Source organism: Emydura macquarii, unplaced genomic scaffold, assembly GCF_026122565.2.
Source record: "Emydura macquarii macquarii isolate MOO-44397 ecotype Brisbane River unplaced genomic scaffold, CSIRO-AGI_Emac_v2 contig_1876, whole genome shotgun sequence".
NCBI lineage: Eukaryota > Metazoa > Chordata > Testudines > Chelidae > Emydura > Emydura macquarii.
The window spans coordinates 16,890,824-16,912,597 of NW_027132013.1; the positions used below are offsets into that span (position 1 = coordinate 16,890,824).

The 21,774-nt window shown below is 41.8% G+C and overlaps 1 protein-coding gene and 1 long non-coding RNA gene across 6 annotated transcripts in view; one reads left to right on the plus strand and one right to left on the minus strand.

Annotated features, from left to right (window-relative positions):
• LOC137159461 (uncharacterized) lies at positions 1-19,213 on the plus strand. Its single transcript, XR_010921633.1, has 3 exons — positions 1-124; positions 10,280-10,437; positions 16,361-19,213. It is a non-coding gene; the product is annotated as an uncharacterized lncRNA (long non-coding RNA).
• Positions 15,179-21,774, minus strand: part of LOC137159459 (serine/arginine-rich splicing factor 5-like) — a 17,672-nt gene continuing 11,076 nt past the window's right edge. For 4 of the 5 annotated variants that reach the window (XM_067557801.1, XM_067557799.1, XM_067557800.1 and 1 more), the window contains 3 exons: positions 18,575-18,648; positions 17,637-17,747; positions 15,179-16,634 (listed from right to left, as the gene is read on the minus strand). In XM_067557801.1, the coding sequence (XP_067413902.1) occupies positions 16,415-16,634; positions 17,637-17,747; positions 18,575-18,648 (405 nt within the window). In that variant the 3' untranslated portion in view covers positions 15,179-16,414. The remainder of the gene's footprint in view (positions 16,635-17,636; positions 17,748-18,574; positions 18,649-21,774) is intronic. The other variant, XM_067557803.1, reaches the window with a different exon arrangement.

Below are 21,774 nucleotides of genomic sequence, written 5' to 3' on the forward strand. Positions count from 1 at the left end.
GTGAGAGCTGCCTCTGGGAAGTCTGTAAGGGAGTGAGTGCTGAGCAGGTCAGCTATAAGCTGAACTCCTAAGAACTGATAAAAGGACCCTGTGAAGGAGCCCTCTTGCTCACCCAGGTGCTGAGGTAAGAGCCAGGCTCTAGGATAGATTTTTGGGACTTTGAGTTTTGCTTCTTTGGGTCATTTGTCTGAACAAACCCTGCCCCAATAAAGGTGGTGACTGGATGAGCAAGCATGTGGGGTTCTGTTCAAAAGAACTTGGAAGAGGGACTAAAGAGCAGGGGAATGCAGAGGCATCATTGGCCACAAGGGGTGCCCAGGGGCAGCCACCTCATTTACAGACTGCTCCCAATGCATGACATTCAAACTACTCCCTAAATCTGTGTGGGATTCGGGCCTACATGGATGATCAGCCCGCCCACCTCCTGGTTTGTAAATAGAGCAAACACTGCTCTTTATCCTTTTTTGTTTAGTGTTGCTGTTTGTATGATCATATTCATTTCTGGGCAAATATGGAGCCAAAAGGTAGGGAAATTCTTGTTTCTGTGTGCTTGTTAGTGGTTTTTTTTTTTTTTTTTTTTTTTTTTTTTTTTGGGGGGGGGGTTAAGAAGAAGGGGGAAAAAAAGCAAACCCAGTTTGTTTTTCAGGAAATATTGCCTGCATGTAGGTCTAGGCATGAAGTAGCAGACTCTAAATTCTGCCTTCTATTCTATTTTTAAAATGATGTTTTCTGTGCAAGTCTCAATATTTTGATTGTATTTGTGGAATAATATGGGTGCCACCTAGAAGCCCAAATAGTATACCTGCAAATGCCTGTGGACAGGAAGGATGTTCTATTTATCTGTTTCTCCACTGGCATTCATAGATAATGTCCACTGTTGTGGTATCTGAGTGCCTTACAAATATATTAAGAAGTGACCACAAGAAGATCTCTCTCCTTCCCTTGCAGAGATTTTTTTAAATATGTGTGTGTGTGTGCGGGGGGGTGTTTGGTGGTGGTGAAAGCAGGGAGACTAGGTGTGCAGCAGAGGCTTTGTGTTCTACCAGTCAAATCTGGCTCTAAAACCAGCCTAATCTCCAACAGAGGACCATCCCTTCACACTGCTCTGAGTAGTGAAACGGGGCTATGACTGGAATGCCTTGGCACCATATTGATCCTTGGCTGCGATACTGGTTCATTGTGTTCAAATGGCATAAATGAGAGCAGGCCTCAGTCTTCTCTACATAGAGCAGGGGACTAGCTCTGCCTAGAGGAGCAGCAGGATCTGGGAAGTGCAAGTCTGGTGCAAATCAGCCACGCCCCCCCCCAGGATCGGGTCCAATCTTCCCTTGGTTGGTACAGCACTATACGGGGAGATCACATTTTAATCTGTCATTTGCTTCCCACTCCCAATTTTCTTCTGCATTGCTATTCTCTAACCATGTTCTCCCCAATATGCATTTTTGTTTAGTATTTCTCCCCTCCCCCCTCTCCCCTGCATTTCACTGTGTGTGGAGTAGGAGCTACTTCATACTGAGAACTCTGTGGTGATAACAGCTTGAGCATCACGGGGAATCAGATAGGGGTTACTCATTGCTTCCTAAAAGCCCTCCACACTTCTACATGCTAGCTGTGGATGTATTATCTAATCCCCCATCTAGGACTGAGCTCCTACACCCACCCCATCTAACATGGCAGAGCAGTTTGAAGTGGAGCATAGAGGGGAGGGTTATATACTGAATCTTGGGTCTTGCAGCCTGAGAGGCCCAATAAATAGGCTTTGCAGGGGGCCTCAGATTGGGTTAAGCATACCCTCACCTCTGCCCTACAGCAACTGTATTGTAAAGTTCCTGTCATGTTCCCTATTCCCATCTGCCTCCAGCCTCAGCACCAGTTGCACTTTTGCAGTCCCTCAATAGGGAAGGTGAAAGTGGAGTCCTAGACACTATCCATTTTCCCTACCTAGGAGTCTCTTGCCCCTTGTATTGCCCTGTCCAAAGGGTTCATGGAAGCTTTCTCCCTTCTAATTCTTTTGTCTTGAGTAAAAGTTAAATAAAAACAGACTCGAACTAAAGCAGACACGCTTACATCAGAGAAAGGGGAAACAGCTATTTCATGACAACAGACACCAGCAAAGTTCTGCAGATGTGTCTAAAAATAGGGCTGTTCCCCCCGCCCCTCCTTACAACCTTTCCGTCCTGGCCCTGAAACATGCACAGCTTTTGCGTCCTGCAGGTCCTGCCCTTTCTTTGTTGCTCATTTGCCTTATGCAGCAGCTTCCTTTCTAAACATTGTCAGGAGCTTTGAATTGCATACATAGTCACCATTTCCCCCCAGCCCTCCTTGTCTATTACGTATAGCGCCCATGTCTTAAAGTGACACTGATGTGTGGTTTAGGCCCAAAATACAGCTTCCGTTAATAAGAAACTAAAAACACTAGAGAGTAACAACAACAGCAACAGCTTTTACAAAACCTAACAAACAGAAATCCTTTTCAAGAATGTTTTTTAAGTGAATGGAAAGATGGAGTTTTGCTTTTTAAATAATTTAGAGCTAGGATAGTAGCTTCAAAAGCACTTGAGTCCCACTTTCAAAAGAGACTTAAGTACTTAACAGCCTAAGTCTCACTAAAAGTCAGTGGGATTTAGGCTCCTAAGTCACTTAGTGCTTTTGAAAATTTTGCCCTGGCCTTGAAATGTTGGATGCTTTAACTCAAATCTAACATCTTGGCTTGTGCAAGTGAGTCCCATTTCACCATCTAAGCTGAGTGAAAGGAGAAAAGCAAACAAACTGCACCAGTGATGGCAAGTAAATGCCATGTGGAAAGTTCCTTCAGTTTTAATAGAGGAGGAAATCTATAAGGCAGGACTGAAGTGCAGTGTGCTGGCAGAGTAGCTGGAGAGAGAGGGCCAGAAGCAGAGTGGCATGGAATTTATGTGTCAGGACTGAGGTGTATTTGCAAAGATGCATGTGGACTGGAATAAAAATGGGGACAAAGCCAGCACTGGGATGCATTGGCAGAGCTGCATGATAGTTCAGGACTGGCCTGATCATCTCCCCCGGCAATTTGGAAAGTCCAGCTACTTGTGCCTAGAGCCCTAGAAACTGAGAGTCCAGCCCTGGAGAAGGAATACCTCACATTCTGCTTGAAACAGCAGCTCCAGGGGCCTGAAGCTGCTCCCATTTACACCAGGGTAAATCAGGAGAAACTATTAAAGTGAGTGGGGTTACACTGCTGTAAAACTGGTGTAAGCAAGGGACCCATCTTTAATTGAGTGCATCTTGGGACTGCCTGGCCTAATAGGCAGTCCCGACTTCTGGTCAGCAAAAGCATTTTCTCAAACCAAGCCAAAAGATATTTCCTGAAGCCCCTTAGCCACATCAAACTGACGTGGCAATTACAGAGGTCTGCTGCAGGAACAATGCTATAGTGCACCAATGACTTACTTGCTGGTTCCTACTGCAGTACAGGTACTCACAAAGGACCCAGAGCACCTCTCATGAAAAATCTTGCAGGAGAGAAGAACATGCTGGAACTCTCTGAGATGAACCTCCTCTGAAGGGGAAGGATTCCTGCCCCCATGAAAGGTGTTTAGAGGCACAGCCTGGAAACCATGCAGAGCCAGCTTCTGCCCCTGGAGATCTCAGAGCAGGCATAATGGGAGCCAGCTTTTCTACATTACCTCTTGGATACCATCCCCTGGCTTCTCTGAGGGAATCTTGCAGTGTTAGGATCTCCTCACCCAAGCCTATGCCTTAACACCTCTCAAGAATGGGGGAAAAGGAGTGACTGCCACTGAGAGAAACACTGAAATCTACTCAAGTTCAACCAGACACCGGGGTGGGGGTGGGGATATCAATGGCTGCTACTTCCTAGGGCCTGGTACATTAGGAAATTCCTTATCTGTTAATCAAGGGTGCATCTACCAGCAAGGGCAGATGTTGTCAGCGCCATGTCAGGGAAACCTGCTCAGAACAGGATTAGGTGACATGGTGGCACAAACACTGACTCACAATCTACACTAAAATTGCAGTGCTGCTGAAAAATGGGTAAGGAAAGTCACAGTATAGATGAGTCCATAGCCTTCATAAAACCTACCTACATGGGTGCTCTGCTCATGAGCCCATATTCAGTCTTCTTCAGACTGACTATTTAAATAGCCATACGAAGCAAGGGATAGCTATTTGTCTAGTTCCCTCATATTTCTGTGGCTCTTTCTAACGACTTTATTTTGCACATGAAAGGGGATGGCTCAGATCATTTTGAAAATTGCTTTAGAAGAGTGGCAACAATAAATCTCACTGTTGGGATGAGCCAGACCAGACATACAGCCCAGATAGGACAGGGAGGGCATGCTTGCTCTCTTTTCCTGGCTAGTTGTGTAGGTATTTTGGGGCTGGTTCCCCTTCAAATATGCCAGTTTCTTACTCTGATTCAGAGGTGACTTGTGTAAGCTTTTTCTACTTACAATCCTGCTAACTTTCTCCTCAATGGAAGCCAATAAAGGCTTCCAGGGCGGTTTTGTGATTTAAAATTGTAATTTAGTATCTAGATCCCCTCAGTCTCTTTGTCAAATGAAAGCACTATAGATCCCCTGCCAGTGGCCACAGAGAAGAGAAACAGAATTTCATAAAGGCCTATATCTCCTCCATAGAAGCTTCTCTGCAGGGGTGAGGGTATGCATGTGAGTAGAGATTGGGCTGGGGGACAGGTGCATGTCAACCCTACTGGGATTGTAAAAGTAACACTGAGCCACACAGCAGAGCGGAACACATCACGGGGATATTCTAGGGACAGATGCCAATGAGAGACTGACTCCAAAGGAGCTGTTTTGCCAGGGAGCCAGAATCCGTGTGGGATGGAAGCACAGGACCTCTGCACAGGCAGTCTGGGCTCCTAGCAGATTCTTCAAGAACTGTACACAACTTGGATGATCTGCCGAGTTTGGGGGGGCAACCCTCCTGTTTCCCTCATAGGAGTATGTGCAAGACCTTGTGCAAGGGGAACGACCCAGAGTTTCCAGTTCTCTATGCAGGTTTTTCCTACCGAGAGGATGGTTTGAGTCATGATCACTATTCTAAAATCAGTTTGCAAGTCTGTTGTAAAAAGATCACGTCTGTAATGTAGTGTGACAGCCCCATCTGGTGGCAATGAGAAGCAGCAGGTATGTTTTCTTTAGGGATTACCCTTCACAATCTACACAATTACAGGCTAGCGATTGGGGTAATGCCTCACAGGCTCCTTAATGAGAACTAACTGGGCTCTATTAAATGTCCCAGATATCACATACTAGCCCTTATCCTTTATGAGCAGTGTTTCCCCCAAACAAAATCAGACTGCAGTGTGATGAATGTGAAGAGTGATGGGGTGGAGAAAGAGTAACAATAATACATGGCTTCAAAGTGCCTTCAGCAGAGTCTCTCAAAGCACCTTATAGGCATTAATAATTGACCCTCACACCCTTCCTTTTTTGTATTATTAACATCATTGTGCAGAGGGGGAAGCTGAGGTGTGGCGGTTAAGTGACTTGCCCAAAGTGTCAGGAGTGGCAGAACTACAGACAGCTCACAGTAGGCCTGATTTGCAGTCCTATGCTGGGTCATGCCCTCTGATGTAGTTGTGGGTGGAGAGCTCTTTTTCCTTAACCCTTAAGACATTGGCTTGTCCTAAAGCATTAAACACTGGGCAGTTCTTCAGGGTTGTCTGGGAGTTACTAGGGGGTGCTGTGGAAAGAGAAGGAAAGGTTTCTGGCTTTGGGGTTACAGCACCAGGTCATGATATTTGGCTGAAGTGAGTCCATATTTGTCCCCTCCTCCAACCTGCCAGAAATCCCCCACCCATGTTAGTGTGTTTGACACCATGTGGTCTTTTTGTTCACTTTATGTGGGTATATGCAGTAGTTAGAGAAACTCAGGGAGAGAAAACAAACTTTGGCACAAAATTTCTATACAGAACTGCACTACAACTAACAACATGCCTTTCTCCAAGATCCAGCTGGCTGGGTAGTAGGGCTCCCACGATTACTATCACCAGTGGTATTGCCAACACACTCTAGTGTAGAGAAGGGCAGCATGGGGAGGCAGCATAGCCCAGGGCTTAGAGAAGATTTCAATAGGCTTACCCAGCTATGGAAAACTGACCCATAGTTTGGGAAGTGTGTTGAGAACTTTGGAGTCTTTGTATGAAAGTTCCTTTCTAAATACCAGCTATTGTTAGAGAATATAGCATGCAATGTGAGGTCTCTTGAGGGAGGTGGAGTAAGAGTGGTGAGCTATTTGAATAACTGAGACATATTCTTTGTACTATGACCAGATACGGTTTTTAGGATGTCCCAATATAGCTCTTACAAGAGGGAAAAGCAAATGAATGCAGAAGGAGGTGGGATGTGAGCAGGGAGTTTACAGAAAGAAAGGCAGAACCATTCTGGCAAGCCCAGAAGAGCAATCAATGTGGTCAGAGGTGATTCCTGGATTTTGTTAGAAATGGCCATGGCAGTTAGAGGAAAGGAGTTCAGGAAACATTTTAACAGATAAGAGGCCAGAATTTTGAGCACACAGCTTTTTAATTACACATTCATGGGAAATAACAGCTATGCAAAACACAAGGAGAGGGATGTCTTTGAGATATCGCAGGGCCATTTTTCTTATGCTTTTTGTTAAGCAGCCAGGATCTGAAGCTTTTCTGGACTAAACCTTAGGAAAGAAAGAAGCGGAATATGACAAAACCAAAAGTTTTGAACTACAGAGTACGTGGGTGTAGGGTTTAACCCTGTCTCCCATGAAGCACAGCATGCATCCATGGCCACAAACGTATAGGGACAGATGTGAAGAGCGCGCAGAAGCAGATTTTCAAGTGCCCAGCACCCACAGGTGGAGCAGATTTTCAAACGAGCTCAACTCTGACTTTGTCTGCTAAAGAAGAGGCCGGTTTTTAAAAGTGCTCAGTAGTCCGCGGCTCCCACTGTGGCTCTTATGGTTGGACTTTCAGAAGACCTCAGCACTCAAGGTTCACCCAGCCTGTTGAGCCCTTTGGAAAACTGTGGCCATAAAAGCTGGGATTTTCAAAGGTGCCCATGTGCCACTGAACTTCAGTGGGAGTTGGGCACCTTCCTCTTGGAGACTCCTTTGAAAATCCCAGAGAGAAATCATGGCTGTCAGTGGGGACTGGCCCCAAGACCTTGGGCACCAAAACACATATCCTTGCCCCTTGAGTTCAAGAAATAACTGTTAACCGTAGATGTGAAATGCAAAGCATACAGCAAATTCAGCCTCTTTCCCTTAGTATTTCTTCTGCCTCTCACTTGCTGTCCCCATTTCATTCTGTATCAGTGAGGAACCAGTGTTGTCTTCAGTCCCCACTATTGCATGGACATCTTAAAACAATTGCCTTTCCTCTATCTCTTGTTGATTTCCATAGATGGAAGTGGGACTCCTCTGCTTCCAGAATTACCTGCACAGCACCAGCAGTGCCCCCTACTTCCCTCTCTCCTGATCTCCCATGTGCTCAGTCTACAACCAAGAGTCTGGCTAAAACTGATTTAGGTGCCCGCATTTTGAGGTGCCCCACATTATAAGCCTCCTTTTCAAAGCTGCTGAGCACCTGCAGGTCTTATTGACTTCTGTTGGAGCTGTGGGTGCTCAGCACTTTTTAAAAAGGGGCCCAAGATGTCTCAGGTTGGGCAGTCAAAACCTGAGGCACACAAAATTGAGTGGGTCTTGTATCTGGAAAGAGCACACCCCCTTTTCCTAATTTGCTCTTTTATCTTGAGCTGCTCTCCAAACAGCCTCCTACACTGGGACAAAACTTGGATCCGGATCCACAGCCCAGCTTTGCAGCTGAGGCCTGTTCCTGCTAAATCCAAAATGAGACAACTTATGTCAAGTAACTAAGGAGAGTCCAAGGAAAAAGAGATTTGATGGTGTTTGTGGTAAGCCGCCATTACAGGATACAAAATCATTATTCAACTCCTGTGACACTCTTAGCCTTTTATTTAAAACTCTTCATTAGTTCTGAAGAGTGTGTTTCACCTTACTCTCTCTCTCCTTATCTCTAGCTCATTGGTTGAAGCCCTGCAACTCAATAGTAGTGATTGTCCCTTAGACATCTTGAGCATGCCCAGACATACACAGCATTTCACTACAGCATACAATTTGCCCTAGTTTATATTTCGGGCCACAGGCTAGCTAACCCTTTCACTTCATTCTCGGTGCTGCCTCTTCATTGTTACTGAATAGTTCTCTTGTCTGGAGTCAATATATCTGCTTTGTCCCATCCATTATGTTGATGTGTATGGTGCATAGATTGTGCCACCACCTCTAACTGCAGCCTTCCTCTTGGTCTAACTGTGCCTAATCAATGTTATGCTCCTGGTAAATCACTCCCCTGGGTGAAAGAGTCACAGCTCTCCTGTAAGTCTGTAATGACAGGGGGAGGAAGAGAAACTGATTGCAGGGTTGGTAGGAAGGGAATTGTGCCCTGAGGTTCCTTACGCAGAGCGTTCAGTCTCAAAACAAAGAATGACAAAAAGGGGGAGGGAAGAGGAAACATGCTTGAAATTAAATGATGCTTAAGTCATTGCAACAAACCTGAAGCTACAGAGGAACTGTATTGCGCTCAGTGGTCTCTCAGAACATTGTGGCAGCAGCAAGAGCAGACAGAACAGAGAGCTTCTCGCTCCAAAAAACAGTCCTTTAACACTTCAGCTAGTTGGAAGTTTCTGCCAGGGCATTAGCATTGTAATTACTGGAGCTGCTCAGTACATCAGATCCCTAGGGCTCCAGGTATACCACAACTCAGAGGCAAGCACTGTAGGCACTTCAGCAGCTAGGCCTTGTAGGAATTGGCCCTTGTAGGTCCCACTAGCCATGTGTCCGAGTGGCAAAAAGAGAGGTTTGTATTAGGGCTGGCTGGAAAGGGAAAGTTTGCAGTTACCCTAGGTAACACTTAAACACTTGCAGCTCAAAGTAAATAACAGCAAATCCTGTTTGAATCCCTGGGGCACCCCACCAGAGAGTGAGGGCTCTTCAGGCCTAGTCCTGGGGTGTCCTTTCCAGTCCAGGCTCCATTCAAGCAAATAAGATCTTGTCGCTTTCCAGACAAAGCATAATTTGTGTCCCTCTTTGGGACCCTGTTGCACCAGTTCCCTGCCCAGCTGTTGTTACTGCCCCATAAATCCCACATAGATCTGCACCAAGCTGTAACGTTTGGCAGTCACAGCCTGTTCCACATGCAGCTTTGCCCATGGGTCCTGGGACAGCTCTCCAGCTCCCTACAGCCATGCAGCTCCTCTTTCAGCACCCCTGCAGCGCCTGCTTGCCATATAAAGCCACTGATCTCAAAACAGACTGCCCACTTCCTGGTTCAGGACCTTTCCCCTTACCTGGCCCTGGCAAAGGGAAGGGGAGTGGGGAGGGGGCTGATGGGAGTTGTAGTCCTTTGTTTTGCAGGTCCATTATAGGGTTTATGACACGCAGTTGAGTGGTAGAAGGCAGCGCTACTGACCAACAGATCATTACTGTGTCTTTGCCATGCTGTTGAGCAGACTGATTGTCAGGCAAAAATAAACAGGTGACTTTAAACTCATTAAAGTCAACAGTGATGAGAATTAATTTCAGTTCAGGTCAAAACGAGGCTTGGAGTTTACTGGCTCATGAACTATAAGGTCCCATGGCCTGCTGCAGAAGCCAGTCTAAGAGTATGTCTATACAGCAATCAGAAGGTGTAACTGCAGTTCAAGTAGACATACCAGAGCTAGCTTTAATGTAGCTAGCACGAGTACCGGATTGATGAGGCCGCAGCTGCACAGCTTCAGCATGAGCTAGCCACCCAAGTAATTACCCAGGGTCACGGGTGGGCTTGTGCAGCCCGCACCGTAACCTGCACTACCATAGCTTCGTTGCTGCAGTATCCGAGCTAGCTCCATTAAAGCTAGTGTGGTTATATCTACATGAGCCACCATCGCACTCCGTGAGTGACGTATGGACAAACACTAAGCGCTGGCCCCAAGGGAGTGTGACGGCAGATGGCTCGGAGCAGGAATATGAGCACACATAGGAGCCTGTAAAGGGGTGTAATATTCGTTGTAGGAATGGGCAGAATAGGACAAATTCTTGTCAGTTTCTAATTGGACAAATAAACTTTAAAATGACATTTCCCAGAAAAAGGGCTGGAAAAGAATTCAATGAATCTTATAAGAACATGTTAATAGATGGTCATGATCTTAGGGGTATCAAAGAATATCTGGGTTAGCAAAGGCGAATCCAGAGCTCCTATTTACCCTCTTTCTCTTGTTTACTGCAGACATATTCATTTTGGAAAGAAGCCCTGTAGGAACGAAGATACTCCATCCCTGTATCTGTGCTTGAGGTTTGAAAGAAATGTTGTCTCTGTCTAATGGATCCAAGTATCTCCAGACATTGTGTGACACAGAGGCCTATTGGTGGTTCAGTACTCTGCAGGTAGCTAAAGGAGGCAACATGTGAAACATTTGGGCCATCTAACATCCTCTATCACTGTACACTTCTAAATGCACTGCCAGCAGCACAACTATATTCAGTTTAGAAAAGGAACTCGCACATCTAGGCTTGGCAGTTCATAGCCCCGTCACCTCTTGGCTTGCTGCATCAATTATGAAAGTAAAATATTATGTGAGCTCTGGCACCTCTTTCATTACAAATTAAGCATTGGGTTCTTGGGGGAGGGGGTCATAAATGGCTGTCTCAGATTGCCACATCATATGGAGTTGCTGCCACTAGCACACAGACTAAAAAGTCAGTGTAGTGTCTCAGAGGTAGTTTTGTGGCTAGGGAAAATGCAAGATAAAGATGCCTTCCTCTCTGTACATCACTAGACCATATGAGTGGGGAAAGGGTTAATATCTACTCCCTGAAAACACTGATTCAAGACACAGTGATAACTTTTGGTACCTACACTTGACACTGCAATATGCTCTGACTGATGCTGTTGTTTCATCTTCTTGAAAGCGAGACATTTTCCACATCCACATTTTACGAAAATTAAATTCCCTCCATGTCATCACTCCAAAGGCAGTGATCACAAGTACAGTTGTACTCCACTAGATGGCACTAGATCTGCTATGGATTCCTACTTCCCCCACAGTGAGCATTCCTGGCCCCTCAAGCCACCCTGCTTGCTAGATAAAAAGCACAAGACTGATAGGCAGGACTCCTGGGTTCTATCTGAAGCCCTGCCATTGAGTGGCTATGTGATTGGATGGGCATTGATTGGACTGTGCTTCAGTTTCCCCATCTGTAAAATATGGAATATGATAACAATTACCCCTGCCACTAGCCAAGTATAATAATCTTAAGCAAACAGCTGTCAGGATGGTCTCAGTATATTTAATTCTGTCTCAGAGCAGGAGGCTGGACTAGATGACCTTTTAAGGTCTCTTCCAGCCTTACATTTCTATGATTTTACTACCTTTTTATAAAGTCCTTAGATGAAAGGTACAGTATAAAGTGGAAAGAATAATTAATACAAAGTGTTCCTTAAGCATCATAGCAAAGATATGTAGCATGAGCGCACTGATCTCCAACTTCATTTGCTTGCTTGATGATACATTTTTTTACTTAAATCATGGATCAGAACTGTCTAATACAGTTTTATATTTTGATTGCAGTTACTGTTACTCATTGTAACAAGAGACTCTTTATCCTCCTTGAAAAGTTGCTGCTCTGAGGGGGAAAACTGCATGAATTAAAAAAATAAATAAATAAATTTAAAAAAACCTTCAACAGAAAACACAGGTTTATGGAAGTGGTGCAGTGGTTGCTGTGTAATATACCTTTAAGAGATATGCAACGTTAGATCTGCTATCAGAAGGCTAATTTTGTAGAGCTTTCTGATCTGTGTTCTCTGATTCAGGCAATTGCTTGCTGCAGTTAGTTTGCATTTGTGTTTTAGCTGCTGTGTCCTCCAACTAGACCTCAGTGATTCTGAACCTTAATGCACTGAGTAGGGAACAAAAGGAATGTGGGTCTGGAGGAAGACATCATATTGACCAGCTTGTATATTGATTGCATAAGACCAAAATGGGGATATCAGCCCAGCAGTAGGAGGAAAGCATAGGTGTGTGAGATGTTGATCTGTATGGAACTATACATCTGGGATACGGTTGTTCCCCTTTCCTCCTGGATTTTACAGGTACAGGAGACCTGAGCTGCACAAGTTGCAATGAGGGGAACTGGGGAGATGGGACAGCCAGACACAGTTTATGTGCTGGTCAAGTTTTAGCCCTTCAGCTGACCCTGAGGACTAGCCAGCTCAGCCTCCAAGTCTACTCGGGAGCTCAGATGCATTGCATAACAGTGATGTTCAGGGGCTTCTGAAATTGCTTTAGCCATAAAAGAAAAAAAGTTTCAGCATCGCTGGAAGTTTCTGCCCAAACCTCTCAAACCTTGCCGCTGTCCCCACACCCTGTCATATCACCCACTGATCTCTGCTATTAAGGAGGCTGGAGAAACAGACTTAGAGGGAGCTTATGCTGGGGCTGAACTCCTGCTGTTAGCATCAGGATGCATGCTGCAGCTTCCTCAGTGCTTCAGATGTCAGTAATTGCTACTGATGAGAGCACCTGTTGTATAGGTCTGTAATGAAGGGGACACATCATGGAGGTAGCAACTGTGGCTTTTGAAATGCTGCCCTTCTGAAAGACTGCTCTAAAACTTAATAGGGCTGATGGCACTAGAGCTGTCAAAGAGGGTCCTACGCAGCTGACTTAAGGCCTATAGCATTTGAGAATGATAGCACTACAGCCTTCTAGAGATTGGCTTCAAAATCAGGTTCTGTTAAATTCCATAGGAAACTTCCATAAAGCAGCTAGGGGAGAGAGATTTGGGGGGAGGAAGTGTCAATGGGGACATAGAAATGACTGGGAAATGGGATGGGACCATTCTACCTCAAATTCAGTATTACAATATAGGTAACATGTCATTTTGATAGTTTGAGACATTTGTATTTGTTTTTATTCTGAAACTCACCTTCCTAAGTCATTTCCCAGACTGTCACATTCTGCCTTTTGGTGCTGTTTAGCCATCTACAATACTTATATGGCCCCCTTACTATAATATGAATGCCTATTTATCCTCAATACTTCTGTGAAACAAAGTGCTATTAGCCTCATTTTACAGTAGGGGAATTGAGGCACAGAGAGGATGTACACTGGGGGAGGATGTGGAAACAAACTCTTAGAGAGGAACTGGTGCTGATAGAACCTATGGTCCTGGATCCTGCCATGGCTCTGGGTGGGCTTTTGACACTGCAGGCTCAATGGTGACTGAATACTGAGACTACTGACCTTGGATGTTGATGGAGAATAGAGAACTATTGGAATTAGGACTTCATAGCTGACCAGTTCAGAGCTGGAGGAGACTGTCAGATTACATTCTTTTGTTTTTCAAACACTAACAAACTTCCTTCCAAGTTTGTGTTAAGATTCCACACTTCCCCTTCAATTAAAAATCCACAGCTGGCACCCATTAATGTTCCAGAAGAAATAGAAGATCAGATTTGATATTCCAAATACTTCTAAAGATAAACAAAGGTATTTTGGGAGAGTAGAGATATTACGCATCATAAAAATGAGTATTTTGCCCTTCTGTTCTTTAACAACTCCCTGCAGATCACCTTTTAAAAACTCCCACAAAAATAAAATCTAAAACAGTCTGAATTTAACACCACCCCCCATCTCACAAACAGTTTACTTTAATGGTATCCAGAGCTGAGGTTTTGCAATCCTATTAATTCTCTCATCAGCCACTAGTATAGTTAAAGTGAGACAAACCCTCTAGTGTGGATGTAATTACACTAGTATATGAAAATGCTTACCCAGCATCGCTATTCCTGTATGGGAAGGAAAGTAAGCTGTAACAGTATATAATTATATTGTTATAGCTGTGTCCACACTAGGGATTGCATTGGTATAACCACATTTTTAAAAAAATTGCTACCCCTAACCAAAACAGTTGTAGAGGTACAAAATCTGTGGGTAAACCAAGCCTTAGATTCAAAATTATAGAAAGTCTTTGTGCATTCAGAGCTACAAACATTAGAAAAGGACCCTGAAGCCTACTTATAACCTTAAGATACATTTTTTTTGCTCAAAATTTCTTGCTGTTGCTTCCACTGCAGTAATGGAGGAAAGTTTTGGCAGAAGAAACCTAGCATGGTCAAGGACCAAAAGAATTATTGATAACAGAGAGGATTAAGGATAAACTTTGGTTTTAACTCCATTATTTAATTCAGATGCAAGCCTAATGTGGCATGGTCAAAGGCAAAGAAAGACTTCTATATTTCATATTATATTTATCTACCTTATAGGAGCTAAGCCAGAAATAGGGGTAGGGGTGTGCAAATACAGCTCATCTCATGAACTGAAGTAATACTAACACTCACATTTTAATTATAAAGATGGGGATGAATTTAGTGTTCACAAAAGGAAGAATGATAGAAATGACAAGAATCAAACATAGCCAGGGCAGACACTTTTCAAAGTTACCCAAGAAAGCTCTGGCAAATTTTACAATTTTATTTTTTTGAAGTCCTGGGCCTCTCTTGAGCAGATTTCCAATATTGCATGCTGGTGTCACAAATGCAAGCTGCTTAAGGGGTCAAGTCAGATTACAACTCGATTTTGCTTATTAAGTGATCTACATTTGTTGTACCCTGTACATGGGTGAAACGCTAATGTATTAAAAGCACACTGCATCCTTATAAGACCAGTCTCTAAAAACAAGATTAGACGCAATAGTTTGCTTATGAAACATGCCATCCTTGCAGACACAGATCCTGTATCCACACAGCAGAAATAGCATAGGCAAGGCAAGTTTCCCCCACTCTTTCCAGCAAATGTACTTCAGTCTTTATAGTGGGACCACTGCTGCAATGATGGGATAATTCAGTGGCTATGGCCCATTCAGCATTTGTAGTTATCAGACTGCCATTCGCCTTTAACTCATTTCACGTAGGCTACTGAACAGCCATCAGATGGCCATGACAGTAAAACTCTAAGGCCTAGTTTCCTCACATCACAAAGTGTCTGACAAATGTTGCAGTTTCTGTTTCTAGTTTTAGTTAGCTTTCATGAGAACATATTTTTACAAACCAAAAGGCTTATGAAGGTTTTACAAAGTGAGCAGTACCAGCACTAAGATTACTGAAACTCCTCCACTCAGTGACTAAGCAGGAAAAACACTTCTTTATTGTACTAAGATTGGTACATTTAACATACATATGCCTTGGGGTTTGATTTACAAACTTTTTCCAACAAGATTCCCCTTTTAACTATTCAAAAGCCAGAAAAATACTAATCACAAACTAAAAGAACCTACAGTACTATTTGCAGTAGAAATACCTATTAATCAAAACTATTGCACATTCAGTAAATTTAAAGACACCCACTCTTTACCCTTAGACATTACCAAGTTTTCCTGTCATGACCGTAACTAAATATTTATTGGGAATTTTTTCTGCAGTCATGTTCTAAAATAAACTTCCCCTCCATCAAGCCATTTTGACGATTGCTAGTCACAAGCATTCATGGTATTTAGCATTCTCTTGTTGTGGATATGAAGGCTATGCTGCCTTTATAAACATATTAAAAACCTAGAAATACATATCTGATGCAATTTCTAATGGATTCATCTATCAACTAAGGGCCTACACCATCCTACTGGAAGTCTCACTAACTGGAAGAGAATCCTGATAACCCTTTGTCATCTGATCATGGTGTGTCCCACTCTAACAGGAAATTCTGACTCCCTTCCCTACAGGTTAATGTATTGATTCATTCACTACCTGAACAGGCAGTAGTCTTCTGACAAATACTAAAGGACACATATATACTGAGAACGTTATCTGAAACCTCAAACCTGGAATTTAATAGCCAGTTCAGCCCAGCAATAGGGGAGAACCAGATATTAAGCCACTAAAAAAATTCAGTTATCTACTTCCAAAAAATGAAACAGCCATAGGAGTCTGACTAATGAATAAAATCTAAACTTCAGGTTCTACAGATTCAGTACTAAAACAAAAGCTAATACAAATTTGCTGTTTTGGAAGGCAGGGACTTTGGAAAAAAAATGCAATGTATAGTCTCAACCTGAAACCTTAACATTGTGTACATGGTGAGAAATGCAACTAGGTGGGAAATGTTTACTGACTAAAGAAGATATTGTATTATTAGTTGGCAACCCCCTCCCACCTCCCCTCCCATGAATTCGCTCCTCATAGAGAGATAAAGAAGGCCTGTTATATGTGCTGCAGCCTATTTGATGACATGCATTTTGGTAATGAAAAAGGTGGTTAGATCCTCATGTTAATAATTTCCTCCCTCCCCCCTTGTTTGTAATTTGTCGCAAGCCTTTAGGGAAACGACTCAGAAATTAAACACACTGGCACATCTTTTGGAGTACACTAACTACGGCTCTCGGCAGAGCTCGACCGAGAACGAGATTTTCTCTTGGAGGAATGGGGAGATGGAGAAGAAGGCTGCTGGCCAGAATGGTGGCTCTTCTGAGCATATTTTTTGTCAGGCGTGCGACTGCGAGAGCGAGATCTACTGGTTGACCTGGAAGATCTTGCAGACCTGGACTTGCTACGAGATCTTGAGTAACTTCTTGAACGAGATCTACTTCTGGGAAAAAACAGAGTACTTTTAAATTAATCTGAAAAAACCCTGCTTTGCACCAATAATACTTCCACCTACAGCACTCAAAGCACTGCACAAAACATTGTCACTTCAGGTATTGAGGGTTTTTTTTTTTTTTTTTTAACTCTCCATTTGTAAAACCCTCTTACACCAGGAGTACCCATGGAGTCCTAACACACCAGCTCTGGTTACTTCTTCCTGGTATAACAGAATGAGGAAAAAGCCAACAAAAGCTAGGGTACACAAGCAATTTATACTAATCTATAAAGAAAAATGCAAGCATAAGAACACACTACAATCTCTCCCTCCCCCCTGAAAAGCATATGTAAATTAGGGACAATCCTTGGATCTCCATTAAGATGTTAACTTGTCTCTGAGTGTTACAAAATCTCTGCAACCTCAAAGATTTGAAAATTGCATTCCTTGTTCTGCTGTCAATCTTTTTCCATTTAACCAGAGAGATCTTTTATAGATCTGTGATGGAGCTAAAGTTAACATGCTTTATTATTACTTTAAATTTAAAATGTCAACAGCTTTAAAAAACACATTAATTAGCGGCTTTTTACTGGGCACCTCCAGAAAGCCAGTTTTGTAAGATTCCTGAAGATTGAATAAAGGAATCTGAAAGAAAGAATTTGGAGGAAATTTTCCTCTAGACTCTATCCATTTTAACGTGGGCCAAATTGTGGATGGAAGCTATTTCATTTTGCCCTTTCAGAAAAATATCAGATTTTATTCTTTATAAAATCCTCTCTCCATCCAAAAAAACCACTGAAATATGGCAAATAAAACTCAAATTAGCACTAACCCATCTTTTCTCAATTAACATTTTGTTTGAACCTGTTTATAGTATATCTACTACAGGGAACTGGTTTCGTACTGTGGTATTGCAACTGATAGCCAAGGAGTTAAATACTACAATAACTTGGTACAGGGGCTTGGCAGGGCTAATGCCAACCTACAGAACTGCCAGGCCAGGCAACATACCTCTGTGATTTGCGATCTTCAATTAATTTAATTTTGCGCCCATTCAGCTCAGTGCCATCCAACTTGTCCAATGCACTCTTCATATCATCATATGATGCAAACTCCACAACACTATACAGCATCAGGAAGTCACAAAAATAAGTGATGGAGGAAAGCAGGAAAAGAAAGATTTTGTATTCATTAGAGGAGGTGGTTTTTGTGGGGGTTTTTTAGTTGTTTGTTTGTTTTTAGATCTATATGCTGGGGTTTTAACACCTTAAAATTGATTTTTTTTTTTTTTAGCTTGATTAATGACAAGTTATGACAAAACAATCCTAACCACCTCCCATGTCCACACTCATCTTAAATGCTATTGAATGATAAAGGGCAAGCTTCTGAAGTCCTCACCTGGAGGCAGATCTCAGCTGCTGTAAAATAGTTGGAGTCAATGGAGCTATTACAATGTACATCACCTGAGGATCTGCCTCGCATTCCTTATTTGGACAAAATGCTAAAGGATTTCAAGATATGGCTTAAGCTTTTCAAGGAAGAAGGGATATAAATGTACCACGTCTGCCCCCTCCTTAGAACTTTAGCAGTAAATATAATTCCCTTCTTCAGTTGGCCTCATTTACAGCTCTCTTTGCCCAAACATGTTATCAGGGCTACTTTAAGTTGCACCTGTCTGCAATGCGCCTCAAGGAGTTGTTCTGGCAGTAGTGATTCACCAGAGAACAGTGATGTTCTAGCCATGCCTTTCCCCCCCCCCCAAACAAATCTCTTAGCATACGTTTATGGATAGTCAAAATTTGTACAGAAGTTCCCTAAAAGGAAATTTGTGAATAAGAACAGTACCTTAGCTCTAAGTATCATGGTGATTTTTACACTTTGAAATAGCAGGAAGATTGGATCATCATTTTCCTGGTATTGCCCAGATTTATACACAAATATGGATTTACCCTTCATTCCTGTTGTTTCTGTGCGCATCCACATAGGTCACCTCTCCTGCCTTTCTCATGACATCTTTCAAGTCCTGCAGTAAAATTACAGTTCAGCTTAAACATGAAACACACTAACAAGCTATCTTGTAAGTAAAAAAAAGTAAAGTTCTCTGTTAAACAGGTTACAACTTTTGCATTTAGACTTCTTTTGAAACTCAGCCTACTTAGTAACAGTTACAATAATAAAAACAAATTATTACTTTTAAATTAAGCCCATATCCCAAAAGCAGCTCTTATGAAAACATGGTGCCGCAAATAAAGCATTAACTAACACTAACTATACCAGATAAGGAGTTATACGATACTAAATGCTAACTTTTATGACTGACCATAAAGGCTCTTTTGGAAAACCTCATTTAAATGAGAATCTTGCATATTTAGAATTGCCTAATACATATTCTCCTCCACCCCCACTTAAAGTTACACACAAAAATTAAATGCAAAATGTCTGTTTAATTAATGCTAAGATTGTAACAAACTGACAAAAGACAAGATATTCAGAGTTACAAGAGGAGAATCTGTCTTAACTCTGATTTTTCTGGCTTTCATCAGTCTGTGTCCCAACCTCAGTGTTATTTCAAAAGAGATACTTGTATTTAATTTTAACAGAGATTGAACATACACTACAGCATGTTTATTTGCCCCACAATGTGATTAAACATAATGTGAACAAACATTATAGGTGATTAAAAAGATAAGTACAATTATATTTATAAGTTATGGGCAAAACTTAAAAACAATATATTCTCCAAATAATATTGCGCATTTTATAGCCCAAGGCTACTTACCGCAACATACCACAAGTGGTCAGATGATATAAGCAGGTACCTTAAGCAAAACAGTCGCTAGCTGGCCAAGAGGAACTCCCTTACATGAGAAGGGCAGAGGAATGGCTCATAGCAAAACGCTTCAGGGGGATGTACCAGAGACCCTGAAAATACTTGACACAACATCCGGAAGTGGATACAGAACCTGATGCTGACCTGTGCTAGCCAAATCGAGCTCAAACCTGGGCAAACCAAGATCTAGATCGCCAAAACAGGAGTGTCATAGGAACCAAAAGGAAAATTCAGAACAGGCCAAGCCCTAGAATTTCAGCCACTAGAAACCCCAAACGCTTGGGCTCTCTCTCCTCCACACAAGAGAAACGAGGGTTAACCCAAAGCAAGGCTGTTAAAAGAGGTTCAAAATGCACTTGGTTAGAAATATGTTTGAGAAAAAAAATACAAACAAAAAGCTAAGAAATAAACTTTAGAACATTTGCTACAGCATACAGGAAGGCTCAATTTAAGGCTTAATAAATCTCAACAATTTAGTTCTAAAAGCGAGCATCTGAATTACACATTAGGTTGTAAAACAGTGAATACTTTTTGTTTAAAATGCTTAAGAACCCAAACAATCTCACAATCTGTAGCCACATTCAAAAACCATTACTGCAAACTAAACACATATACAGTAATTCAGAGATAGAGTGAAATCCTGACCCCACTGAAGTCAATGGGAATTTTGCCCTGGACTTCAGAGCGGCCAGGATTTCACACAAGTTTAAAACTATACATTTGTTTTTTATACATATAAGGTTTTCTTGATCTAGAACAAAATGCTTTAATTTAGAAGTGCTGTTAAGAAAAGGAAATTAAGGAAAGCAATCACAAACTTGCATTCTAATTTATTAAGTTGTTTTAGGGTCTAAAATTTTGAGCCATCCAAACAAATGCCTAATATTTAAACTCTGATTTGCTAAGGATTACCACCCTAAAAAGTTGTTTAACAGAACAAGGATCTATGATTAAGACACTAGCAATATTATTCAAAGAGAGAAGACATAAGTTTGTATATATAGGAAGTTTAGGACGCAGCTCTCCTTTAACCAACAGAAGGTCTTAAAACTACCTAAATTAATCTCTTAAAACAAACAAAAAAAGCAAGCAGCAATGAGATCTGACAATTCACTAGGATTACGGTTACTGTTTTGTTTCACCTTGCTCACAAAAATATATCCATGTGATCCTCACCAATTAACAAAGATTTAATAAACAATGTAATTTTAAAAAAACAAGAAAATTGTGAAAAAGATCAATCTTACACATTAAAACTGTCATAAGAAGACATGGCTTTTACTTTTCTCTTAGTGATCACAGATCAATTATCAACTTCAACTATCATTTATTTTTGGGAGAACTGGTAGCATTGATGAGAAGCCAGTCGTAATAAATTTGCACTGTCAGACACAGGTAATTAGGATTACTGATTGTCTGGCTTTAAACACCTATGGAACCATAAAACGGGGGTGTTATCTGGACATAAATTTTAATTATTTCTAGCATCTGAATGTGTTGGCTTTAAAAGCAGACAAATATAGTCTTGTCTCAAATCTTGGGGAGCTACATGCACCCAAGATGCCTACAAGTTTTGAAGGCAAGGTATTGTATCTATTTCATTCAAGCTAGCTAGTTTCCCACAGGGAGATGAAGACCAGAACTTGTTCTGGGATAATCTAGAATCCAGTATTTTAGTGACTATCATATTTCTAGTCTCATCTTTCATGTTAATAGTATACAACTTTTTAATGTTTAATAGTTAGCAAATTCTAATGTAGTATAGCTGCAAAATTAAACTACATTTGTATAGGGAATTTTACGTTAAATTGTAATGTTTTACAGAGAAGCAATTTTCTTTTAAAACAGTTCTGCTATAATTTGTCACACTTCTAGCTTACCAAGTACTTTAATTGTGTACTTCCAGAAATCTAGAAGAAATGACACATTGTCCTCCTCAAGTCATGTATAATGGACCAGTGCCAAGATTCACAGTAATTTTACACTAAGCTTACAAAGTGCAAAACAGGTCAGGAATGCTTACATTAACACTAGTGTACTTAGCATTTGCAGAATGTGTCAGAATATTCTCATGTTAAGCATTCAAGAAATTGTACCCCAAACTTTTAGGTATGGATATGTTCACGTGTTCAGGTAACCACAAAAGATTTATTATGGTAAATCTGAATTAGGTGGACTTAAATCTAACATAGTTATTAGGAATAAAGCCATTACAAATATTCAAAAGTAAAAGTTATTGCAATGTCCAATTTCCAAGCTGTGAATTAATTTAAATTAAGTATCACAACATTAAATGACTTGCATTCCTCAACGCTCCAT